General features: G+C 42.0%; 2 protein-coding genes across 4 annotated transcripts; one reads left to right on the top strand and one right to left on the bottom strand.

Moving 5' to 3' along the window:
• The first annotated feature begins 127 nt into the window (after positions 1 to 127).
• On the top strand, positions 128 to 26,198 carry cchcr1 (coiled-coil alpha-helical rod protein 1). 2 transcript variants are annotated; one of them, XM_037467192.2, is made up of 20 exons: positions 128 to 192; positions 351 to 432; positions 18,789 to 19,083; positions 19,177 to 19,344; positions 19,447 to 19,564; positions 19,770 to 19,964; positions 20,106 to 20,269; positions 20,367 to 20,481; positions 20,654 to 20,764; positions 21,116 to 21,259; positions 21,344 to 21,454; positions 21,578 to 21,684; positions 21,767 to 21,879; positions 21,978 to 22,053; positions 22,711 to 22,829; positions 22,940 to 23,128; positions 23,977 to 24,078; positions 24,234 to 24,340; positions 24,427 to 24,568; positions 24,656 to 26,198. In XM_037467192.2, exons 3-20 carry the CDS (start codon positions 18,869 to 18,871, stop codon positions 24,787 to 24,789), a joined length of 2,430 nt encoding a protein of 809 aa, XP_037323089.2. In that variant the 5' UTR covers positions 128 to 192; positions 351 to 432; positions 18,789 to 18,868; the 3' UTR covers positions 24,790 to 26,198. The 2 variants fall into 2 exon arrangements, with proteins under 2 accessions (XP_037323089.2, XP_037323087.2); XM_037467190.2 differs by lacking the exons at positions 128 to 192; positions 351 to 432 and adding an exon at positions 16,753 to 18,252.
• nlgn3b (neuroligin 3b) lies at positions 2,681 to 14,909 on the bottom strand. Of its 2 annotated transcripts, XM_037467194.2 has the most exons (7): positions 14,594 to 14,909; positions 11,049 to 11,705; positions 9,571 to 9,630; positions 8,614 to 8,763; positions 7,712 to 7,897; positions 4,712 to 5,501; positions 2,681 to 3,514 (listed from the first exon to the last, which is right to left on the bottom strand). In XM_037467194.2, the coding sequence occupies exons 2-7, from the start codon at positions 11,527 to 11,529 to the stop codon at positions 2,719 to 2,721; spliced, it is 2,463 nt and encodes an 820-aa protein (XP_037323091.2). In that variant the 5' UTR covers positions 11,530 to 11,705; positions 14,594 to 14,909; the 3' UTR covers positions 2,681 to 2,718. The 2 variants fall into 2 exon arrangements, with proteins under 2 accessions (XP_037323091.2, XP_037323093.2); XM_037467196.2 differs by lacking the exon at positions 9,571 to 9,630 and having other exon boundaries at positions 14,594 to 14,908.

Here is a 26,198-nt window from a genome sequence, read left to right as displayed (position 1 = left end):
GGTAATATGCATGTGTTGATACAAGGGCAAGGGAGGGGGGGCTATTAAAATATTTGCATCACTGTTATGGTAATGTGCGTTATCTTGTGATATAACGAACAAACAGGCACCAAACAAGCAAAACAAGAACTTGGAGGACAAAAACAGGCAACGCTCGGTCAGAAGAGAAGTCTGCGGCGATGACCTCCTGCGGTGAGTGCCTGAATGATTTGTTTTTACTGCAGAGTGGTAATTTGCTTGCTTGTTCGGTTGTCTTTCATGCTCATGCTTATCTCAGACTCTGCTGGCTGTGTGTTTGAAGCCTGGGGAAACTCCAATCAGGCCCTGTGTGTGTTTCAAATGTTTCACAGAGAAGTGCAGGAGGAGACAAGCAAAAGCAGTTAGAGGAAGATTGAAGAAAGATAGGAAAAGAGGACTGTGCCGTTGCTGGAGGTAGATAAACATGATACTGTATTTGATGAGCAATTATGGCTGAGAACCTTGCAAAAGAAGTGAGGATTAGAAAGTATAGTATCTCCGATACCCTTAAAACAAGGCTATATAAATGGTAGTTAAAGATCATGAAATAAAGATTAATGTAAAACAACAACAAAGGTAATGTTAGTAACATAACAGTATACTTTGGAAAGGAAGCTAACAAGCATAAGCTACAGAATGTTTAAGATCTCTTTTCAGTCTTGTTTTAACCCTGATCTCATATTAAACCTCTTCCACTTAATTCCCCTTAAAACAACCTCTGTGCATGACATTAAAATAATGCACATTTTGCATAACATTTTCAGATATGGACAAGATATCTTTTTTCATTAAGTGCATTCTTCAAATTGCTCAAAACCTGGTGTCTACATTACCAACAGTGCCACACTTGCCCGCAGACACTGCAGTGAAGAATGTGTGGGCGCTAATTCGGGCTAATTTAGCCTGGAGTCACTGCTAGTCTCATGCAGAGAATCGAAGCAGGCTACAAAGGTCTGCTCAGCTCTCTTCTTTCTAACTTCACTCCCACAGATTTTGTATTATATTCAAAGTTGTCATCTTCAGCTCCACGCTGGTGCCTGACACGGCTTGACGCGCCACAAATGAAGCCGGTTTTCTTAACCAATAATATGTTTTAGTTTCAGACTGTCCTATTTAATAAAAAAAATAATAAATAATGCTAGCCTGTGTGCAGGCCACACTTTGGGCCAATTTGTTGCTTTAGCCTGCTTGTTATGTCCTTTTAGCATGGGATATTTTAATCCACAGTCAGCCTGATGCCACATATTACTTGTGCAGTCGTACAGTCCATGAACTGTGAGCAGTCTGTGATGTTTCATTCTCATGCATTAGCGTACACGAGAGGTATAAACAGGGGCTAATTGCACCTCAACTCTAACACAGACCCCGGACACGGTATAGCTTTTGGACATCACAGTTTACACGAGTATTCCTTTAAAGACTTTGTACACTTTATGGACACAATATTATCCATCGAACAAGAGTCATTAGTAGTTCCAAAAATCTTTTAATAGTAGTCTTATATAGATTAAACAACATTATGATAGTTTCAAAGAAATAAAATATCAAAGCTTGATGTCCATCGCGTCCATTCAACAAAGAGTGACCCCTGGATATATCTTGGTATGAACGAAGTCCAAACAGCTTGGAGTGGCCGCAATAATCTGTAGGTTTCCTGAAACTCCCTTTTAAATGTGAATTATTGAGTTGTTATACATACAATTACCATGATTACAATTATCTTTCTCAAGACCTTATAGTATTCGTAAACAAACAACAAATTATATCTTGGTCTAGGTTTATTCTGTACAAAGATGCCAAGCCAAAGGAGCCATGATTTGGTTGGTGTGGGAAAACACATTTTAAGCAATTCTCTTTTTATAGTAAAGCAGAAGTTATAGTCCTACAATGCGTTGAGTTAAATTGTGGACACGTAAAATAAAAACAGAGCAAGGACACTTAAAAAGACTACAATAGATTACACGTCACTACAAACTGAATGGTTAATTTCAAACAATGCCTAATTTACATTTTTAAAGCGCACTTCTCAGCACAAACCCAAACACCCACACACAGGAGTGTTGCACTACCAGAAATGTTTTTGGATAAACTGAACCTTTTTTCCATGTGTGTGACCTGTATTTGAGTAAGATTTCCATCCATGATTCCACATTAATTTTAACTAGTTACAAGGCATTTTAAAGTAATTACATTAAAAATACATTTTCATAATAAGCAATGTACCATGAGAAATATGTATAAAATAGCTTGATAATAATACTAATACTAATAATAATACTGCTTTTTAGTTCCTTCCAGATCTCATCTCTGTCCACCACGAGTTATAATGTCACTTCCTTCCACGAGATCAAAATAGATATCACATAGTAAGAAAAAGCTTCCCATACAAATCCAACTGTATAAACATCATACTAAGTTCTTGCTAGGTAAAGTTCCAAAAAAGCTAAAGCGGGAAAATGAAATGCACTTTTTCTTTTTGTTTGCCTTTGAAAATGATTATTATAAAATGACTCTGCAGTTAGACTTCCTATAATGAGCGCAAAGGCAGAATGTTGGCGGTTGTACACCTTTGGAAAAGACAGAACGAATATTTTCCCTACACATTCTAAATATAGCTTTACATTTCCATTCTTATGTACAACATGCCCCCCTCCCCCCCCCCCCCCGCCCCCATCTTCCCTTCCCTCGAACCCTCCCAGGCTATACCCGAGTGGTAGAGTGGGTGCTGGGCAGGCCTGCAGAGCTGTAACCAGCTGGGAAGGTGCTGTATGGGCTCATGTTGGAGAGGCCCATGAGGGAGTTGGGGATCATGGTGATGTTGTTGGGGCTCATCAGAGGGATGTCGTCAGGGGAGCGGCGCTGGCTCAGTGAGTAGTCCATGCTGGGCGAGACGTGAAGAGGATTGTGAAGGGCTTCGCACTGGCTCCGTTGCTGGGACAGGGTCTCGTCTATACTGGTGGTGTGGCTCACGTTGTTGCCCTTGCTGTCAAGCTGGGGACTGGGCTGCTGGGACGTGTCCTGTCGGCTGCGCTTGTCCTTGCGGTAATACAGGGCAGCGAAGGCCAGGACGTTGAGGAAGAGCAGTGACGCTCCCACGGCAATGGTGACGCTGAGCTCTGTGGAGTAATCTCTCGGGTTCGGCATGATCAGAGGGCCCATCTCCCTCCCCCCTTCGCCGTCGTTGTGGTCTGTTGATACAGGAGTACGACCGGTGCCGCCCGACTTCTTACCGTTGGACTGGGTGGGATCCAGTGGGGTGACCTTGGTGGTGGTGGAGGAGTAGTGGAACATGTCATGGAGGTTGTAGAGATGGGGCACGAGGTGTTTCCAGAAGGCCACCTTTGTGGCGCGGTAGTGGTCACGGATTCGAGGCTTCAGGCCAATGTGCAAGTACAACTGGTCGAAGGGATCGTACTTAGACCAGGCCACCTCCTCGAAGCGATTGGCCTTGGTGTGGATGAACTTGGTGTCCTGTGGCACTGGTTTGTTAGGATCCCTGCGGACACAAGACAGAGCGAAAACTTGTTTGGTTTTTATTTAAAATGTTGCTTTTATTTGCCATACATTAATATATATAATTGTTGGAAACTATCCTCATTCATACTGTGATAGTGATTTCAACCCCACAGCCCAGTCCTTGGTAGAATCAATGCAGTGTTGCCATTACAACAGAAAAATAAAACAAAAGGCCTGTTTGTCAAATTGTACAAAAGAGGAACTTTATCGACAGAACTCAACACACAATGTAATATCACTATCTCTCCTCAAGGGCTCAGCATTCCCTCATTCCTACACACCAACATAAGCAGCCTACAGTGACCTTTGCTGGGCTTCCACCTAGTATCATCATCCACTAACTGACTCATTGCTGCTGTACATTTCATATGAAGGAATACTGCAGCAGGGCAGCAGCAGAATCCTCCACTACAGTTCAACTGTGTCTCCTAACACACACGCAAACCAGTGCTTTGTTAAATTGCAAAATAAGCTGGCAGTAGGTGCATAAGGTTCACTTTTCCACAGCATGTTTCTTTAAGGCCTGAGTCACTGTTGGTGCAGGTTAACTGAAGGAAATTGGAAAACTTTCATATGCTGAAAATGTCTCCTGTCATCCTGGGAATACTTTGAAATATCACTTCTTCTAATGACAATCCAAAGTCAGTAACTTTATGGTGTCATACTATGTGCAGTATCTTTAATAAACATTTCATTGTGCTGTAACACTATTGAGAATTGCAAAAAAACATGGAGTATATACTTTTCTTCTCTGGTGTTTCGTGCCAATCCTACTCGAAAGTACAACTAACTATAATATTTGGAATTAATATTGATTGATAACAACTGTAACAACGGGTTCTTTGAGAGAGTCCTTGTGAACCAGCAGAGGAGAAGAGTAGATAAAAGCTGGACGACATGGCAGTGGGAGTTTGGTCTGCACTCAATTAGGCGGCACTACTTAAGGCTGAATCTCAGTCCTTCAATCAGCGTGATAAAGGAAGGGCGAATCCAACAGAAGTTAGAGGTTCTCTCAACACACATAAAGTCTGCAGCAGAAGCAAGGTCATTTATCTTGTACCACAGGCCAAGAAAGGAGCGCAACATCGGAAAAACGGACACACTGCAACTATACGTGAGTAAGCCGTATTAAGATTAACGTGTACTTTGGTTCGGCCCTGGGTTTCCTGTCACTTACCCGCTCTTGGCAAAGTTGGTCCAATAAGTCATCACCACGGCGCTGAGCATGATGTCGTTCCTGGAGAAGTTACAGGGGAACAGGTCAGTCGGGCCCACCATGGGGATGCCAAACACATAAGGCACCTCGTCTCCATGGGCGGAGTCTGACCACACCGGCTTCATGAGGCTCTGGCAGTGGTGGTAGAAGGCGTAGAAGTACGTAGGCGAGCCGTAGCGGGCGTGCAGGTCAGCCGTCACCACTGAGGGCTCCACCCACTGGTGGTCGGTGAAGAGGGCCACCAAGGTCTTCCTCCTGGTTTCCGGGTTGTCCTTGTCGGCCCAGTCTGTGTACATAAATTTAATTGTCTCCCTCAGTGTGTCCTTCCCTTCCGGGTAGCCGTACAGACTGTCCACAAAGTCTGACACTGCAAAGTCAAAGTCGTTGCCAGACACGCCGTCTTCCAGATCCATCACGTTCTCCACAAAGCGCAGCCCTTCTCCCTGATTGACACCCAGCATTATGTCATAGTTAAGGAACTCGCCCTGCTCCATCAGGATTTCCGGGTCATCCGGGATGACATCTCCGTCAATGACAGGGCCGAAAGCCACGCGGTATCGGGCAGGCTGGATGTCTTGCTCCACTAGCTCTCTCGCACTCTTCTTCTGCAGGCAGGAGACCATGTCAACAGTGTCCAGCACGTTGCAGCCGACCCTCTCGGCCAGCATGCGAGTGTACTTGACTGGTTGGTAGTTGACAGCCCAGCTGGACAGGGCTGAGCCGCTTTGGATGATGGCCCTGTGGAACAAACCTTGGGGCAAAAGAATTTGAAACAAAAAGACACAGAGGACAGAAGCCCAAAGAACCGTGGTTAGTATTCATATTTTATTTCAGCACAAACCTTAAGGGCAATTTGACATGATTCACTATGCGCTAATTGCTATTCCCAACCAGATATCACACCAGACACTATGCCAAATCGAGCCCAACTTTCTGCCCGCTACTTCTGCCGCTTTGTTCAGGAATCAGGAAACGTTTATTGCCATAATATGTTGGACATACATGGAAATTGTCTTGGCGGTTGGTGCATGACAGAAGACAGTTGTTGCACGGTTGTGATCGTATTGCGATTAGAAAATAGAAATCAGATGTCCTCAGACACCAAAGGCTGGCAAAGTAGGCCTACTCAAAACCTTTGTTGTAGTAGTTTTTTGCTTCAGTGGGTATCTCCATTAACACTTTTGCAAAGATGCAATGTGTGTGAAACACACACATAAGGTTAAAATAATACTAGACTCACTAAATATTAGCCAAGCAGACAAAGCATTAAATTGAAAAGCGGGAAAAGGCCAGATTCTTTCTGATGAGAAGCTGCTCTTTAATAAAAGCTGGGAGAAGAAATTAGCTTCTAATATCATGTGTCCCATTCTTTTTCTATTATAATTATGAAATGTACTTGCTTCTCTCTATTGATCCCTTTATTTGTTTGTTGTGGTGTCATTACTAAATGCAAACAGTGAACACAAGTCAAATTGATGATCAATTTTCCAGCATTGTTTCTAGTGAGGAGGTTTTTGACGCCAGTTATTTGCACACATTCTGCAATTGTAGAATTTTCACTAGTTTGTGTCTAACTAGCTGCATTGCTTCATAAGCCAAATCTGCAGTGGGGAGATAAATATGCAGCAACCCTGATCCTTCAATGTTTACACAGTACAAACAAAGCTCTGTTGGATTGTTTATATGCAGTGCGTCACTTCTGCCTCAGGGGATTTTGTATCTATCACCTAAAAATGACAAGTGATATGTATCAAGTCAAAAAATACTCTGCTGAGCACAAAGCACAGCAGCTGCTTAAAAAATAGTGAGGCGACAGTGTCACTGTCTCTTGCGTTGCTGTCATTTATATATATATATATATGTTTTTTTTTTAGGGCAGCAGCTAGTCTACTTCAAAGACAGCCGGAGGTCTTTGTGCATTCGCTGCAGCGGAGCTAGGGCATCAAACACAAAGCTCACAAAGGACAGTTGCCGCAGCCTCACTGGCATTGACAAAAACACAGTATGTGCCCTTGTGCTTCTGTCCAGCATCAATGCGACTACAGCAAAGATAAGAGGTTCAACTCCCTGCGGGCTGACCATATTGAAATACACAACTTTTTTGAATGAGTATTTTAAAAAGAATGGCATGATATGCACTGAAAATAAATAGTTTAAAATCGGGTTTTTGTCAGCAGATGACAAATACTGGTTTCCTGTATGTAATTTATGCTCTTTAGAGAGCTATTTTAATTGAATTCCTGTTGATTTATATTGTCTTTTCAAAAATAGTAAATGTGATATTATGGCTTTTTTGTTGAAGCTGGAGTGGAATGTGAAATTTTCAATTAAAACATTGCCAATAACTGTGTGTTGACAGGGGCAGCAGGGAACAAATAGATTCATTAAGAAAGTATCTAAAAAATGAAGTCTCTTTTACTCGTGCTTCATCCCCACAGCGACTTTGTCTTTGGTATACAGTGTCTTCAATCAAGGCTTTGGAAATAATGAATACCAATAAATAAAAAAGGAAGATGGTGTTTTTATTTTTTGTGGATTTCGTTGCCAACTTTGAAACTTTCCACCACATGTAGCTGAGGAAATGGGGGTAAACTAATTGAGCACTGAAAGCTGTCAATATTTGTAAGATTCAAATGGTAAAAAAAAACTAATGGACACAGGTGAACGCAAAACTTTATAATGCCAGTGGGCTTCTTTAACAGCTTCTCATTTTAAGAGGCAAAGCTTTCAGGCTGATTAGATTGAGTAGTGGGGAACAAAAGCAATCACTTACCTAACAAATACCCTCTTTACCGTACACTACCAAATCATAACACTTAATCCCCCTGACATTCTATCTAGAGCCACACTAGAAACAAAGAACACATTTCCAAAATTACTAAAAATGATGGTTTCAAAAGTAACTGGCATCTTCAAGATACTATGATCAACGTCAGAGATAATTCAGAAGGTGGTTCCTACCTTCTGAGTGGTGGGAGAGAGTTAGCAGGCTGACACAGGAAGCACCGATTCCAGATCCAAAAACTGTGATGCGACCCGGGTCTCCTCCAAAGTAACCAATGTTCTTACTGATCCAACGGAGAGCTTGAATCTGGTCCAGGAGCCCATAGTTTCCTTTTGCTGCCTGATCGCCAGTACTGAGGAAGCCTGGAGTACACAGAGAGACATCAGAGCCGAGGCTGAAGTAGAGATCAACGGTGTGTGTCTCGGCTTTGATCTAAAGTTGTAGCCCAGCGGGGCCTCAGAGTGAGCCGACACCGTTTCCCTTCAGGTGAAAATATTCCTTCGCTCTCTCCCATGTCTTGACTACTTTAGTCAACTCCTCGTAATAGTCCCCAAGCAGCGGCACTCCTTGGGAAGTGATCGGGCTCTCTGAACCTGAATTCTCTCCCGGCTTGGGACTTCACAAAATTCAATGTGCATCTTTTGATTAGTTCTCTACATGAATTTGAAACTACACAGAGGTCAACGTGCTCTTACGGTTGATCCTATTACTTATTCCCATGACTAGTCTCAACCAAACAACATACTGTTTTGAATCTTAAACACTGGGGAAACTCTTGACCTTGTGAATGCTTTTGAACGCTGCATTGCTCCGTACTGTATTTTAATCATTTCTCCTTCAAGAACTGCAAAGGCTGATGATCTTTTACAGATTACATTCCTCCAGCTAAAGGAAGATACATAGTTTTTTCAGAATGATTCTAAACCTCTTGTGTGCAGCTAGGACAGACCATATTAAATACAAATTTGCAACACTCTTCCTCTAAGGACAACATATTCATGCAAATAAGAGAAAATGAGATTCAATATAATTTAGTTCACATTGAACTAAATACCCCATTTGAAATACGTTACCACACCTAATATTCCGATCCTGTAGTTGAGCGTGACGACAACAACGTTCCCATAGCTGGCCAGCACGCTGCCGTCCATCATGTTTCCGGTTCCTTCCATATAAGAACCTCCATGGATGTAAACCATCACAGGTCGAGCTTCAGAGTCCCTTATATCTGCAATGTCCACACACACAAACATGTTGTGCAACAAGTGTTGTGCAAACAACGGCCGGAGCTATAGTAATGAAAAGATTGTCATTAAAATGTTATTTTAACTTTTCAGTATGAGGCATGAGTAAAGCTTAGAAAAGGTGCAAAGAAGCAGTGGTATGCTGGTGGTTTGGAAGCTGTAATGACATTCAAAAAATGCATGGTAAATATACTCTGAGAAGGGGTGTGTGAGTCAGAGTCAAATGTAATTAACAAAAGATTTCACAGTGCATGTAAGGGCACAACCAAGCATGCTTTGCCTCTGTGACGTATCTTAAATGTTTTGATGAGAGGAATAAAGAGAAGAGAATCCATTGAATTGACTTGTGGTTTGATGTCAGTTGGGAAAATATCTGTAATGGTGTAATTTCACAGTTCCTCATATAATATGCATGCACAAGCAAAACAACAAACAAACATGTTTTATATGTGTTTTATATTAGGACCACACTGCAACCAAGCTCTTGTTATCTATTCGTATGAGCTAAAATAGAAAGTCCTTATTTTGACATAAAAATAGAACAAACCGATAAGTAGATGATGCAATCAATGTTCATAGCAGCAGAGATGAGCTCTTACTGAAAGCTCAATTCAAGGCACGAGGTGCAGTGACAGAAAAGTTATGTAATCATAAATCCGATAACAAAATGTCTCTTCTTTTTTTTTTTTAACCCCTCCTGTTATTCAGTAGAAGAAAAAAAACTGTGACTTCATTCACCAAACTCAAGCTAAAGAATCCATGCATTAAGACTTTGAGCTCTTAAAAAATACCTTCAGATATATGAGTCTCAGCATGTGAGAAAGCCGCCCCTTTTTTCTTGTGTTGGCTCCCTGGGATTCACATGAGGAAAAAGAAGTATAAAATTCAAAACATTATGGTTGACTGTGTCTCTTATTTGATATACGGACCAATCAAAAGAATCAGGAGACAAAAGACCCACACATTAGAGGTAAAGAGAAGATTTTCTAATTTACATTCAGCACGTTGCACTTTAACGAATACGATTGCTTTCTGACTAAATGTAGACAAGGAAAACAATTCCCGTTAGAGGTTTGTAGGAATTTGTGTGTCTGTGCTCACACACATGCGTCTACACACTGTTTCCTTTGAATGGTTTATTAGCTGTCGTTATATTGATCCAGCTGCCTCGGCTTTAACTGGAGTAATACATCTATCTTGGTTTATTGTATCTTGCTGTACAATTATATTTTCATACAAACTGTCATGTCGATTCTTCAGGTTAACCGCCGCAGGATAGTCACTAAAGATGTGAGGTATAGGGTTTTATTAAATAAATGACTAATAAACTCTGATGGAGCAAGTAACGAGCCACAAAGAAAATATATCAATAGCGGAAATCTCAATTAAACACTTTTGGTTTGTCATGGCAAAAAGACTGGAGGTAAAAAGGCTTCACATTAGAGAAACAAATGAATAAACTAGCAAAATACCCAAGCTGCATTTTAAATAAACAAGGAAATAGAAAAGAGAGAGAAAAAAAATCTCCAAAGAAATAAAAAAGGTATATGGGTTAGGTTTCTTTTTTTTAAAATGTGATTGCAAGTGTGATATTTAATTAACCGGTTTGTTTGCAAGGTGAGGAACATTTTGGGCTTTATAAAACACGGTTTGCACCATTTTGGACAACCACATCTCAAAGAGGCTGTTTATCTGTTGCTACGCTACCAGGGAAAAGTCAGCCAAAGAGGGGCATGTTAAATACAAGGGATGAACAGGGTCCAACTTTAGATGATGTTTCTTTTTATACTGAATGCATGTACTCTATTCCTAACATATTCTATTAGAAATTACAATGTATTTTCCAAACAAAAGTTGGCACTGCAAGCTTCACTAAATCGGTCAGGTTCTCCATGATTATCTTTAATGCTCAAGGCTGACAGCCAAATACGCTATAGGCTCATCCTCATTAAATGCTGAAAATAATTCCGTTAACTAGGTGCGCCTGTTTGTATCCAAACCCACCCGGTGACATCGGTAGCTGTTGCAACTACAAACTAACACATCAATCAATTCCAGCATATAATTCTGAACATGATTGTTATTTCATATGACTGCAGCAAGTAAAACAATGATGACGGTTGCTCTGGGTGATTAATCAGCCCTTGGTGGCAGCAATGAAATGACCAGTGGTTGCACACACGCTTTATGAGGACAACAGTAAGACATTCATAATAATTGACTTATAGAATGGATAATTATTGTTGCCTATTTTACCACACCAACTCACCATCATCTGTAGGAGCGTAGATGTTTAGATACAAACAGTCCTCGCTCTGATCCTGAATGTACGTGGCTACTGTGTCCAGGTTATAGGTGAACCATATGGGCATCATGATCTCTGGTACGGTGTTGTGGATGTTCTGGGGGCACACAGGCATGAAGTGGGTAGCATTCTTGATACCCGACCAAGAGGAGGGCTGGTCGGGGGGCATGAAGCGTTTCTCCCCCACGGGCGGGGCAGCGTAGGGGACCCCCAGGTACTGGTCAACGGGCCGGAGCACCTCGCTGGGAACAGGAACCCTGAGGCCTCGCAGCTTCCCAAATTGGGTCGTCACGGTCGGATAGAATTTCTGGCCTGTTGATTTGGTGAATGACCAGCAGGAGCATAAAATCCACCAAAGAAGAGCGCAGTGGGTGACGGTTACAGTCCCTTGATGATGTAGCAGGTGTGCAGGCAACAGATGGTCTCTAAATGTAGCGAGCCACATGATGCCTTCGCACAGCACAAATGCACAATGTAGTCTCCGCTCAGTCCCTCTGCAATGACCCTCTCAAGCAGACATCACTCACTGTTCCTTCAGCTGCGGCGCTTATCGAATCCAAATACACGACAGCCAGGTATGGACCGCCCCCACTTCCGCTTTTCATTGCAGTAAACACAAATCTGGAGAGAAGATGAATAAAAAGATGAATCGAGCAGACATCAGCACAATGCGAAAAAACATCCTGTACGATTGACCAGGTTTTGACAAAAGTGTTTTCTTTCAGTTCCTCGGGTCTCTAAATCCATACTTTTATAAAAGCTAAATCAGCATGCTAGATTCTTCACTTTAATCCTTCAGTGCTAATAAGCGTTTGGGACAAATCGCTGCCTTAAAGAAGCAAATTTATGCTCTGACATGTACAAATCACTGAATACCGATCTGTGTGCATCAGTGGCGTATGCAGGGAAGCAGTGGGAGGAATCTGACAAATCCATCTGCTGTGATGTTAGATTAATGTTGTGAAAACATCTCGAGATAAAAGGTGTTAAACACTCTTTTTCTAATGCAAAAGCAGCAAAGTGAAGAGCAAAGAAAAACGTATTTGAATTTGAGTGAGATTAAGTGGAAAAGGAATATCTGTCTTTTGATGTCACAGTGTTTAACACTATATTTCTCAAACACCAAATATTTCATGTCATGGACATATTTTTTTCGGGTCTCACATTGAACCAAAACCGTCAACCACTAACTGGAGATGAAGTGTACGCTTTGTAAGCCCCACTCCTTCTTTATATTGCAAGTTATTGCAGGGTAAGTTGCATGTGACTTGAGGAAGGCTTGTATGCAGCAAAAAAACATTTTAGTTCAGTGGAAAATGATACTTTGATGTCGTACTGAGAAATCAATCTGTGGTTGTCATTCTCTTCTGCAATCCATTTTTTTTGCAACTTTTCATTTATCTCAACCAATGCTAATGGTTAGTCTTTTGAATACATGTAGGATTTCTCAAGACCATCCCCCTGAAGAGGAGAATACCCATCCAACCTTAATTTTATGTGCATACTGAATTTATTCAAATAAGGTCTCACATTTAAGCTCACCCATGGAGAACTAGAGAGCAAATTTGGTAGCGCATCTTCCAATTAACTACTTTGTTATCCAAAACCGCATCCCATCGCAGTCCTTGGGGGATGGCCTAGCGGCCAGTATTATATGCTCGACATCGGGTTCTCACTGGCTCATCAATGAGCGAAGGCAAAGGCAAGCTTGTTAACCTAATCAAATCTATTGACGAGCGCTGCCCTGAGTATCGCTAAAACAGCTCTGTGTCAGTTTGAGGCACCGCTCTTAAGAACGGGGGACAATTTCGTTCTCCTAATAAGAGAAGCTAATTAAGCACAGATGTGGTGCATAGGACCTCTTTCCCTTCCTGATGCGTTTTCTTTGCACCATCAGGAAAGTGCACACAAATAAAGGCTGCTCATCCTCTCTTTTCCTGGTGCAAATCATATCCTGATCTGGATATAACTGCAGTGGTCCATTTTATTTAAAAGACTGAGAGAAATATTGTGTATCAGTGCTTTAGGACAACTTTGTCTGTATTATTTAACACTTACAAATGTTCATTAAAGCCAGAAAAAGACAAGACTTTATTCCCCTATCATTTGCGTGACATAAAAATGGAAAATAAAGAGAACTTGACCTTTTTTCTTTGGGTGGCTCCGAGCCCATCTTTGGAAATTGACAATGATAATAAATAATTTGGAGGTGTTCTCAAAATCTGGTGTGAAATTTTCAATGATCAAATTAGCAGCAATGGTCCCCACCAATCAGACTTTGTTAGTTGCCTGTAGCTTACGAAGCAGCTCTGTCACTGCTGGGGCTGTAGATCAAAGGGCTACAATGAATTCTTAAAATGAGCCCCCTCGGTATGAATTCACATGTATTCATGATGTTAGTATCGTTGGATTTGCCCTTTTCAAATTCCAAATATTCAAAACATAGCTGCGGTATATGCTTCACATTTAGTTTTACTGCTTGTACCATAGATTGCCAAAGCAGCTGAATACCGCCTTAAACTGGGCCGCAGAGTATTCTTTTTCCAACTTGTGGTCTGCGATGGGACAGATGTGGATAAAAGCTTTATAGCTTACACCAAGTGGGCCATGTAATGAAAACGAGCCATCGCTCAGTCGAGTTTGATGCTCTTCAAGTTTATTGGGCTATTTAGACTGGTAACATGCCCAGCACGGGAAAGGAAAGAAACTTGGGTGAAACATGTCTTGCCAATCAAGTGACGGAAAAAAATCGAGATGTTTTACAATCACAACCAACAGACTATTTAGATGGTTGATCATGCATCACAGAGGTGGTTTGGGTCAAAATCCAGGATCAAATCTTTGCAATAGTTAAAGCTGAACGATAGCTATGATGGTGTTTCCCACCATTGCCCTCATCGACAGGCACACAATTCAACACCAATTCCCCACTCATAAAATCTCTGAGACAACAAGGTATTGATTAGATTCTGGTAGCCTGGGGGCCCTTGACATGAAAGCATGTGAGAAGGAGCATTGCATGTCAGACAACAGTATAGGCTACCGGGCTCCCAATGCCCTTGTAATTCGACTAGTGTGGGTCAAAGCCGTTTCAATGGATTCCCCAAATCCCCTTAATTTAGCATTGCAATACAGCAAGGAGCAAGGATTGACGCATAGGAGACTATCTCATAGGGAACCTGCAGGTAGCACTTAACATAATGGTTTGTAAATCAATGCAAGGACCCAGATCCACAGAGAAAAGCCGAGCCACAGCCCAGATAGTGATGTATAGTGTGTGTGTGTGTGTGTGTGTGTGCGTGCGTGCGTGCACTGCCTCACGTTGTGACTAAAAAGCGTATTTAATATGGTTCTAAAACGGTGTAACAATAGATAAAACAAAAATAATAATTAGAATAATTGAGGTGTAGCGCGGCGATAAATGCAAACATCTTAATGTGAGTGATCAATCTGAACAACGATTCGTCCCACGGAGAAAAAAACCCCCCAGAATCATTAGGTTAACTCACCTGCTTTTACTGAGGCTGCTACGCGCTCCATCTCGAGATTTCCTCCATACCATGCCCGTCGCTTTCGCTGTGAGACAATGGGGACGCTGAGTGTGACCGTATTTCCCCAGTTTCGGTATCAAACGCACGGATCTTCACTCTTATCTCCTGCTTCGCACGGTCCGTGTGGTTTGCGCATACACGACGCCAAGGTCAGGAGCGCCAACGATTTTAACGGGGCGCCCACCATAGAGATCTCTCTACGGCGCCCACTGCCAGCGCGTTACTAGGCAACCACCGGGTTACGCCAGTGCATTACGTTCACCCTCCAACAACCGTCCGAATCCCAATTTAGAAAGCATGAAGTAAACCCGCCGTAACACACCGGACGGCGTCCGCGTCCTGGTGGGCTTCGTGTTGGAGCAGAAACCTCTCCGTGCATTTGACCAAATAGGAAGAAGTGTGCAGGCCCACGTAGAGACAAGATGTCAATTACATTTGGATGCATTTCCATGGCAGGATTATTTTATAAAAGATGTTTACAAGTACGAAAAATTGCAAACCATCCCCTAATGGGTTTTCCCTCAGGAAGTGAAATGCATTTTAAATTGGATTCATTGTTAAGGTTTTAAACAATGAGAATTTACTAATACAACGTCTGTTCTCTAATTACTGTGGGAATAAAAAGCACTGCTTGCCATGGCCTCGGACCCACACTTGTTTAACAAGCAGATTGTACTGTTACAATATGAAATGTCCTTCCTTATTAAACCACAAAAGGGAAGCGCCTTGAGGCAAAAATGATCACAGGGGAGAGGAAATTAGTCCAGTGCAGGAAAGCAAAAACCCGAATGAACATATCTGAAAAGCATTGTAATGATTGTATTGTTGATATTTGTGCTCCTTTCCGTATGCTACGAGCTTTATGGGTCTGATGCATTCTTAAGTTAAACTTGAAATCCAAGGGTGAATGCCCAACCCTAAATCTAACTAACATATACACTACGAGGTATGAGCTGAAGTCCAGACAGTTGCTGACCGAGCAAAGACTTTTCCCCCATATGTTTTTTGTACAATACCTGGTGGCGATAGATGAAATTCTGTGATTTGAGCTGAGGCATCGTCTTTGCAGGAGGGAGGCCGCCTCGCGATGTCCGTTTCAAGCTGAGTTATCAAAGCAAGGAAAGCTTTTAAAGAGAAAATAACCCCACATGCATTGTCTCGTGCCGCTCATTCAAGAAGTAAACTCTGTTTGATACACTCATTGGATTCTAAACATGTACATCTCCTATATGCACAAAGATGATGAGCTTCTTTTAAGCCAGTTAGTGATAACACACAGAAATATTAAACATTTAGAGGAATCATGAAGGCCCTGCTTAGGAATCTACTTACCGTATTACCCTTGTGGCATGCGAAGAGTTCAGCAAGCACATTTGGAAATGAAGACAATTTTATTAAAGACACAATTTCCGGTCTTGGACAGTTTTCCCCCTTGAACCCTGCAGTATGTATTATGGCTTAGTCAGCTTGATTAGGGACAAAGATGTTGCAGTTTCCATTGTTCCTGAGCAAGAATAGGAAAATACTTTCATTGTTTTTAATAATTCACACTTAAGGTTATAGTGACATGACCGGGACTGTCTAGGACGGTTCCCATGAGCATAGAGCAATGTCTTATTAATCCGGCAGGCCTGCAGGGATCAGTCTGCAAGGGCAGTTCTTTTAAGTGGCCACAAAGAGCTTCTGGTGCAGCTTGTTTTTCGCTTACATTTTTGTTGAAAATGTACTAACCGGTCTCAGTTTCTCAAAATGCTTTCATAGTGTTTGAAGCACTACAGGAAGTTCCACCTTAGCTCTTAAGTTGTTCAACGCAACAGAGCTGCAGCTGCATGCATCTTAGTTCTGCCTTCTTAAATGGTCAGTATTGTTTTGTTTTTTATGGATTCCTGGCGGTTCTGATCCCTCTTTTCCGCTGCTTGGTTTTACAGAACTGCAGCAGTTTTCTTCCAACTGCTGAACAGATACAATATGGCCAAATAATTCACTTAACTTCCCCTGTTTTGCTCTAACAATCCCTTCACTACATTACAAGGTCCACAGTGCTTCATGCTGCCAAGGGTACCTGTATATCTAAAGATCTTTTGTTATTTGTGGATGTATTTATGTAGCCAACCTTTCAATTATTTATTTATGGTCGTTCTTGCTTGGTGAGGTTGTATCGACATTTACGTAAATAAATCCATCTACAATGTGTCTTCCTTCATTGAATACACCATAAATAGATGAGGTTATATATAAAACTTTAATGAACCCCAGGGGAAAGTGGATCATGGCAGCGGTAGAGAGGATATTGGTAAGAACAAACAGAAGCGGCTTCTAAAGGCACCAGAGAAAAAATAAATGATACAAAAATACGCAATGTGAATGTATTTTCTTTGAATAGTGGATATACTGCCAACTGTATTAACATTCAATAGATGCAATCCTTCATACTATAACGTGAACTCATGTTTGCAGTGTACAGATTCAAAGAAAAAATCACAGTGTGTGTAAAATGTGCATCATTCCAGATGGAGGAAAGTAGGCACACTAGTATCTCTCAAAATATGCAAATGCATGATGTCAAAGTCATATCCTGTTAATTTGGAGGACACATATTTATAGATGCACCTCAAACCACATATTCAGTTACATAACCAAATTATGAAGAATTAACATTCAAAGCTGCACTTATTCGCTGCCCTGCATGCTCCCTTTTCTCCAGGAATGGAATATTAAGCACAAAGGGAGAAGTTGTCAAATACCTCTGGGTCTTCATGAGGGGAGCAGGTCCTAGAGAAAGAAGGCATGGCTTACATTTCATAACTTCATTAGGTGCAATTATACAGTCTCTTTCCCACTAATCATCAAAATAATACCTCTGAGTAAAATGCCTCATAGAACCAGCTTCAGATGAACAAAGCACTAAATTCTCCTTTGTTAATTTGACATATAGGTATGTGTGAAATTATGCTCATCGACCTACTAGTGTAAAAAAAGTGTCAATCACACTCTCACGCTCCACCGCTATATGCAACAATACTCTGTGTTTTAGACTTTCCGTGCCCTGAGTCAGGTCTGCCAGGCAAGCTGCTACCCTTGTTGCGCAGTGGATTCGACGCAGCCTCGTAAACTGGACGACAGCCGAAATGTTTTTGTGAATTCTTGGGTTCTTGTGACGGCAGCGACAAATGAGACACAAAACCGAGACAACTAGTATCCTGCCAGACAATGTCCAGGGAGTCTAAACCAGTATAGTCTCAATTTTCCCATGATGCACTGCGCGCTTGTAACGTTTGACACTTGGAAGTTGATAAAACATGTTATTGGAAGACTTGGCATATCTAGATTCTGATTCTGTAGCGAAATGCACGTTTAACATCAACAGTTCGCTTGGTGAAATAGCTCTGAGTTAGCAAAGAGCTTGTAGTGGTAACGTTATACTGTAACTAAGGAGACCTCGATTGACTTTAGCGGCGGGAGAATAAACGTGACGTTAATACAGCACCCAAGAGCATCTTACCCGAGTGTCAGGTTTGGGCAGCCACTGGTAGTCTATCTTTTAAACATGGAGAGACATAACTTTGGGAAAGAGAGGCTAATAGTTCCCACTGATTTTACCTCATCTGCTGTTTCAAGTAAGTTTCTTCTAATATTTGGTTTGGCGAAACACTCCACTTGCTCCTGAGAGCAATTGGGTTCAAGACAATGCTATCCAACCTAACGCTAGCCTACGATGGATAAGTTATCCCATGTTAAACTAACGTTAGCCCTTGTTAGCTCTCCAACTAACGTTTGTAATAGACGAGGATATGTTGAATTTAAGCTACAGGAGGGAAGCCGTCATCGATTTTTATTGACGTTATCTTTCTCTTAATTCCAGTTTGAAGAAAGTAACGTTAATGAGTTAACTAAACATACGCTAACTTTACATTGGGATACTTGTTTCCTGGTCCGGGCAGTTTAAAATAACTTAATAATAATCGTGTAATGTTCTCGGTGTATATTCATTTTTTTTAAAGAAAAATCTTTTTATATTTTTTTTATTTTTATTTTTTTTAACTGCAATCTTTGATATATATATAAATGAATATCACAAGAACACTGCACTGACGTCCGGGCAATCCAGGCACTACACTAAGGCCTTCACAAACAGAAATGTTATGCTTCATAGGGAATATCCATGATGACCTGGTACCCCCATCGCATTTCACATCAAGTCTGCAGTCTGCTGGAGCACACGGAGGCGTTCAAATGGCAGTGACACCGCCTCCTAACCCTTGGATTAACCCAGGTATGATGCCACTACAATCAGGGGTTCCCAGTCCCAACAATCAATGGCTCGCCATCACACAGGCCCGACAGGAAAACTTTGATCTTAGAAGGGAAAATCACAGGATCATGATGTTACAAGGAGACGGCGTAAGAGGAAGGAACCCTGTTGATCACCAGTCGGACCTTAGGCCAAGGTATCAATACATTGGAAATAGAAATACCATTGTTGTCCGACCTGCGAAGTGGCATGTTGGCTTAACCTTCATGAGCCATTACCTCTTACGCAGTTGTGCAGAAGGAGGAGCGCAGCGGTCCAGATGGGAGTCTGAGTGGCGTTTGGAGGCAGAGAAGTACAAGGCCGAAGCTGAGAGGTTAAAGGGGCAGGTGGAAGCCCTGAAGGAGACAGCAGGGAGACACCGGGAAGAGATGAGAGACAGAGACAGCTCCTTGAACAGGTAGTTATACAAACAAGTACTTTGCAGTTTGTAGCTAATCATTTCAGGATGAACAGTCAATAATTGTAACCAATTAAACATGGCATAATCTTTGTATGACAGAACCAGCCATGAATTGGAAGCAATCCGTGAAGATCTATGTAGGGCTAAGACTGAAATCAGCCAAATCCGAGGGGAGCTCACTCACAGCATTGCACAGAAGGAAGAAATACGCTCACAGGTAATAGATTTATTCACTAAAAATTTCATTTCCACTTTATTTATTTATTAATTACTTGCATCTTGTAACTCATTTTTGCAGGCTGTATTCTAATGTTTTTACAGTCCTGAAATGATGATAATACCTTACCATCACCTGGCAGTTTTAATTTTGCTCGTTTAACTCTGATTAGTTTCATATATTCAAAGCGATTTGTTTCTTGCAGCTCGCAAGACTAAAGAAAGAATCTGGTGAAGAAATTACAGAGCTGAGAAGAGACTTGATGAGCAGCAAAGCAGAAGCCCAGGAGCTCAGTCTAAAGGGTGAAATGGGGAGGTTACAGGCTGCAGCGGATGCCAAACAGCAGATTCTTACACTGTCTGGACACTTGGAGGAAATACAGAAGAGGCATAAAGTGGAGGTCTGTGGCAAATAGTGGTTACTGCACTTGCTAAATTTTCTGTTCAAGGGCCTACATCCAAGAATCCATGTAAAAAAGATAATGTATCATGATTTGTATGTGTCTTGAAATGTCCATTCTTCGGGTTTCTTCACTTTTTAGCTGCTAGAGTTGAACAATTCCCATTGTGCAGAGTTGGGTGCAGCAAGAAGTTCAAACCGTGAACTACAGGACAGACTAGAATCGATGACCTCTGAAGGGTTACAGCTAAAAAGCACTCTGATGGAGGTATCTACTGAGAGAGATGGACTGAAAGAACATTTAAGGTGCTACATTCAATTTAAAACTGAAGAAATATACACATGTAATAGACTCTGTTCTTAGACTCACTGTTTTTTTGGCGGGGGTGTTTCTTTTTTCAAGCCAAATGGGACAAGCGTTTGAGACACAATCGGCAACGCTGAACAGCCTCAGAAATTACATCGGCCAGCTCGCCCCGGAGAAAGGAGAGAAGGAACAATTAAACGAAGCTGTTAAGGTGAATACAATACACACCATATTGATTGCAATCAGCCTGCTGTAAAGTAATTGCACATGGAAAAAAAGTATCTTGTTCTTTTAAATAAGTGAAAGTAATACTAATTAATCAACATGCCTAGTATAGCAATCTATTCCATTAAGTATACGGTTTTAAATTGTCCAATTTTTAGAAGCTGAGAAAAGAGAAAGCGGCTCTTCAGATGACCACAGAGCTTTTGACAGTCCGGTTTAATTCTGTGAGTGAGATACTCACCCTTCAAGAAGAGAAAATAGTGAAAAAGGTGAGTGTCTCTTAGCAATACGCCGTACATACACATGCACGCCGTAGTACTCCTGCTCTCAGGCTTCCCTGATAGCCGAAGCAGCCACTTATCACTGTGTGTTGTTGGCTTCAAACAATACAGTTTGCCTGCATAGCTTACAATTTTCCAAAAGAGACTACAGGATTTAAGTGATGATGGAGCTGATGATGGAGTAATTCAGGTGCCTTAAAACGTCACCTGAGGTGCTCTATCCGAATGTTTTGCGTACACGGTATCACCAGGCAAATTAGCATGTAATATTTACCAATGCTCATTTGACGCGTTTGCTGAAGGGATGTGTGCATTTATCACACATTTTTTTTCCTTTAGACGTCCACAGATTCGCTTGTGAAGAATGAATCAGAAGGCCTTCAAGTGCTCCGGCTCTGGAGGGACAAAGTGTTTAAATTATGCGTCCAACTTCGCTCAAAGGACATTGAACTAAGAGGGGAAAAGGATGAAGTTCTTTCAAAAGTATTGAAAACAGTCATCTATTAATATTCCACATGTAAAAGAATATATGCTCAGTGTGTTAAGTGCTACTCTTTTGCTGCGTAGGTAAAGCTCCTCGAGCAGGAGCTCCAGCAGGAGCAGCACCGAGCTAATGTGCTCCAACACAGTCTAGATGACAGGATAGCTGAGCTGGACCTGGAGAGACTGGAAAAGGAGGTTAGGACCAGAGCAAGTGACGTGATTTACGCTGATAGGATCCAAGCGCAGTTAAGGTTTTAAGAACCGTTTCTCAAAACCGAGCGTGATAGAGGTTTACAGTATGTGTGATTTTCTTACCAGACATTGAAACGGGACTTGGTGCTGGAGCAACAAGACAACTTACAGCTTAAGTCACAGAGGGAGAGAGAAGAGGCTGAACTGAAATCCCTCACAGAGGCAGTTCGTAGGTAAACACATTTCTGAGGATTTTTCTGGAAAATTGGAAAAATAAAAAACAGTTTAATTGCAGTCTTTTTTTGTGCTTCACAGGTTTGGTTTGGCATTTGAAGGCAAAGTGGCAGAAATGGACACCGCTCAAGCAAGGCTCAACACTCTCACCCAGAGGCTAACTTTCGCTAAAAGACGAGTGGAGACGATACAAGGTGCAGTCACACGGGAGGTGGCTGAAGAGATCACGGGGCTCTAGATCAAATGGCATATGTCTGGTGGATAAAGGAAGTATGTTCTTTTTGTTTTTCAGGTTTGACCATGAGGAGGGTGGCTCTGCAGAAAGCTAAGCAGGCCACTGGGCCTGGGACAGAGCAAACTGATGACAGGTATGAGGTTTCACCTCAATGCTCTAGCTTTTTTTTAACTGCCAATTACTTCAATTACTTTCAATTGACCACAATAACTTGCGCCGTAATATAAAAACTAAAGCTAAATGCAGCATTCTTGGAGCCGAGGGGATTCCTTGAAAGGGCTTAACTATTGTGATCAAGAGCCCCTTGACACAAAGTACTCATTATATTGGGAAATGAAGTCAAGCATCTCCCAACGGTTTAAAGCAGTAAAAAGTCAATGTTTTAGTTTTGTGTGATTTGTAATGAATTATTATTGGTCAGATTTGCAGTGCAATAATTATTCATTGAATAAACCTTTCAGCACTAATTTGGAGAATTAGTAAGAATTGTTATATGTTTACATTGTCCAATTAAAGGTATATTGCTTTTCAAAAATATATGAAACCATATAGTGAAAACCTGAAAACATCAGTTTCAGCTTTAGGTTGGGGAATAAAGGAGATTAATCTAGTTAGAAAAGAATATTGTGTTATGTTTGAGAATAATCCTCTGATAATAATCAATATATCCAATTTGACACTTGCAAAGTCATTGGCCTCCTGTTATACGCCATGCAGTTGCTTCTCCAGTTCTCTGATTGACTTCCTGCTCAGTTATTTGCTCTGCCATCTTGTCCTTGTTGCCCCGCAGCATCACAGACCTTCAGGCGGAGCTTAGTGGGGTGTGTGAAGAGCGAGACAAGCTCACACAGGAGCTCAAAAGAACCCCTGAGCTCATTGAGAAAGCTCTGGCTGACCTGAAAGAACAGTGTGAGCACCCCATACAACTCACAGCTCTTCTTTGTTATACCACTTTATCTGTTAGGCATCAATTTTTTGGTGTGTTTTCCAACTCACCTTTTTTTGTACATCCTCTTCAGATGAAAGCAAACTGCGGCGGCAGCAGCAGCAGCTGGAGCAGAGCTGGGCGGAGGTGCGGCAGGCTTTGGCTGGCGGAGCGGAGGCAGAGCGCAGCCTGCAGCAGATCCAGGCCCAGCTGGAGGAAAGCAAGGTCAACCTGGAGGAACTCCGCTGCGAGCTGCTCAGCCAGCAGGAGCACAGCGAGCGCGGTGAGGCAGCGGCTTCCGTGACCGTTTTTCAGCCCTGACTTATCCAGGGAATGCAGACGAAGCCCTCGTGTTCTATTCAGGAAATGCCCTTCGTCACCGTCTCCATGCATCCACACCTGGGCCCCCTGGTCTCCTTGATAGATGCACTGGAACAGCTGGGAATGAAGTGACACTGTCAAGAGCACCTTGACTGTAGTTGACCATGGAGTGTTACTGAGTTTTCCTTTTCCTTTTTTCTAGTGTCCATTTGGGAGCTTCTTAGCTCTAAATCTGCATTAAATGACAAGCCTGTGTTAAAACAATAGTCAGGTGGCATTTATAAAGGCTGAAAAGTTGTACTTGGTGTGATCTTTCCTCCTGTTTATGCTGACAGTTAAAATAAAGTAATGGGGGACAAAAATAAGGCTGGAGAAGCTGGACCAAATGTTTTAAATTTACATGAATACACTTCTTCCCTTTCCCGGTTGAGCATCTTGGAGAGGAACACAAATGGAGACTAAAAAGACTAACTTTGGAAGCTATCCACTCGACTTCCACTATTTCCTGTCTGTCTGCCATTAGGACTGAGAGTGTACAGTTGCTGAACAAAAAAATAAAGTTGTGGGTTGAAAGAACAAAGCAACAATGACCTGAAAGTAGACAGGAAGTGTAGAGTTGGGATGCTTATTTTCTCGATTCTCTCGATTTATTGGGATTACAACTTATATTTCTGGAGGTCTTGCTTGCAAGTGAGGATTTACAAATCCAACCAGTTTATACCATGGAGTAGATCTAAATACAGCATTAGATTCTGTTTCTCAGTGTTTGATAAACTGTATTGACTAATGATGTTTGTTGCTCCCCTTCAGCCCTCCGGGAGAAAGTGTCTGAGCTCGAGGACTGCTGTGCTGAGAAGCTGAGAGAGATGGAGGTTCAAGTCAATACTGCAAAGAGAGAGCACACCAAAGCAGGTAGCAGGATTAGCACCATGCTACCTCAGCCCACATCGGGGGCAGGAGGAGTCATATCTGTAATGCAGACTTTGATCCGAGATGATGGGAATTGTTTACACAGTATATATCAGCATCTCCCCTGGCCTTTCCGTCGTGTGCATTGTCTCTTGCAGTTATGACTTTGCGGCAGTTTGAGAGAGACGCAGCAAGGAAAGAGGACAGAATGAGAGAGACCCAAACACAGAAAAAGAGGGATATCCCGATTAAACAACCCCTGCTGGTAAGCCTTTTTTTTCAAGCCATGAAGACGGTCAACAAAAGTTGTTCCTGTCATTTCTGCTGCTGGCCTCTTATGACCTCAATCAGTTCCAGGCCACCGTCGCTGCAGAGAGACGTTTGACAAGTGAGTGTGCAAGAGCTCAGACAGCAGCTAGACAAAACTCTTCCACTGCCAGAGAACATCGAAAACCCCCCTCAGAGAGGAGTCATTGTGTGTTACCTGCAGACGGTGAGTGGAGTCCTAACCCCTCGTGCGCCACACACAGCCTCGCATTTGCACAGCATGAGACCACTGGGCCTGTCTGTATCTCGTCAGGGAGACTGCTGTCTGTTTTGGAGGAGCTCCATTCTCTCAGTGCGGCTGTGGTAAACAGCTCTGAGGACTCGGCGGAGGAGGAGGGACAGAATGACAACGTGGGACCATCAACAGGCCGCACAGCTGATACGTGATGATGAATCACTGGAATGAACGTACCTTACATCTGTTTGAGCCAAGCATCAGATAAACCACGCATGTCATTTTGCTCGTGGGTGTACGAGAGTGAGCGGTTTAGTGTAGACACAGTTTGCTAGAATTGAACGCAGATTCAAATTAAAGTTTCTTCAAATATTTTTTCCAGGATAAATATTGACTCAATTCAGTGCTAATTTTCAGTAGCAAGGTACCGTTTGTCATCTGAATGTAACATGTAGACAATTTGGAAGCCCACAATTTCCTGCTGAAGAAATCAATACTTTTCTAGGGCAGTTTTTGCATGATGCAGAAATTGTTGGATGGATGATAAACATTACGATGAGCCGGATAATTGTGCTATTTGTCATTTTGTCATGTGTGCTAATAAATTTTGCAATACTTGAAAGTTTCGAGCCTCCAGGTCAAACAGCTCACAGAACCGAGGGAGAGCAGAGAGAAAATGGAGTAGGAAAGTCTGTACTTTATTAGTATTTTCAAGGAGCATAAAAAAAAATTGTAGCTCATTCCTGGAGAGGTGATTCATCATGTCAAGGAGAGGATGAATGCGTCAAATTAGATTTTTAAAGAGAATCATTGGATCGTAGCAGTGCACTCTCTTATAGCTGCTGCTTAAGAGGTTGCAGTACAGCATCCTTCATATTGTATATTACGCCTCTGATGCAATCAGACTTATGTATGATCTCAACTTAAATGCATCATGGAAGCTCGTAAGAAATGGGCCATCAAATATTCCATTTAACCATTGCAGTCTTTGTCTACTTAGGATCATGTATCACTATAAGAAGTGATAAGCCATGTAAATAATTGCTAATCATTAAAGCAAATGTTTGTTTAAGGCCTCGTGCTTAATAACAAAAAAATGATGCAACTCAAATAATGTGCTGTTGATTACCAGCAGAGGGCAATGTTGTCAAAGGTGAGGGCAGATTGTGCAGTAATTTCGAGCATTGTTTTTCATCAGAATATAATTTGAGAAGTACTACATGATTTATTTTGCTTATACAGGTGTTTGTTGCCTGTAACCAAGGCGGTAACCGTCTATGTGCTCATGTAGTGAAACATAACTGATACTACGAAGACACAAAATGACTTCATAGAGTCAGTAAACACAACACTACAAAGAGACAAAATCAACTTCAGGTCAGAACCCCCATAAGTCAGCCGGCCCACGCGCCCCCTCCTCCCTGAAGCATTGTGCCGATCAGCTTGACTCCCCAGGGGAAGAGTCACGAAGCCGCCTGCTTCAAGGCCTCCAACATCGACCCTGTCTCAAAGACCAGGGATCACAGGACTGCCCCCACCTGTTTTTACCATTCAACAGCCCAACACAGCTTTTCTCTCTTAACATAACTTAACGTTAATTTCACTGCAATAATATACCATG

This window comes from Pungitius pungitius, chromosome 16, assembly GCF_949316345.1.
Source record: "Pungitius pungitius chromosome 16, fPunPun2.1, whole genome shotgun sequence".
In the NCBI taxonomy this organism is placed as follows: domain Eukaryota; kingdom Metazoa; phylum Chordata; class Actinopteri; order Perciformes; family Gasterosteidae; genus Pungitius; species Pungitius pungitius.
The sequence above is the reverse complement of the archived record's forward strand: the minus strand, read 5'-3'. Positions and strand labels throughout refer to the sequence as shown.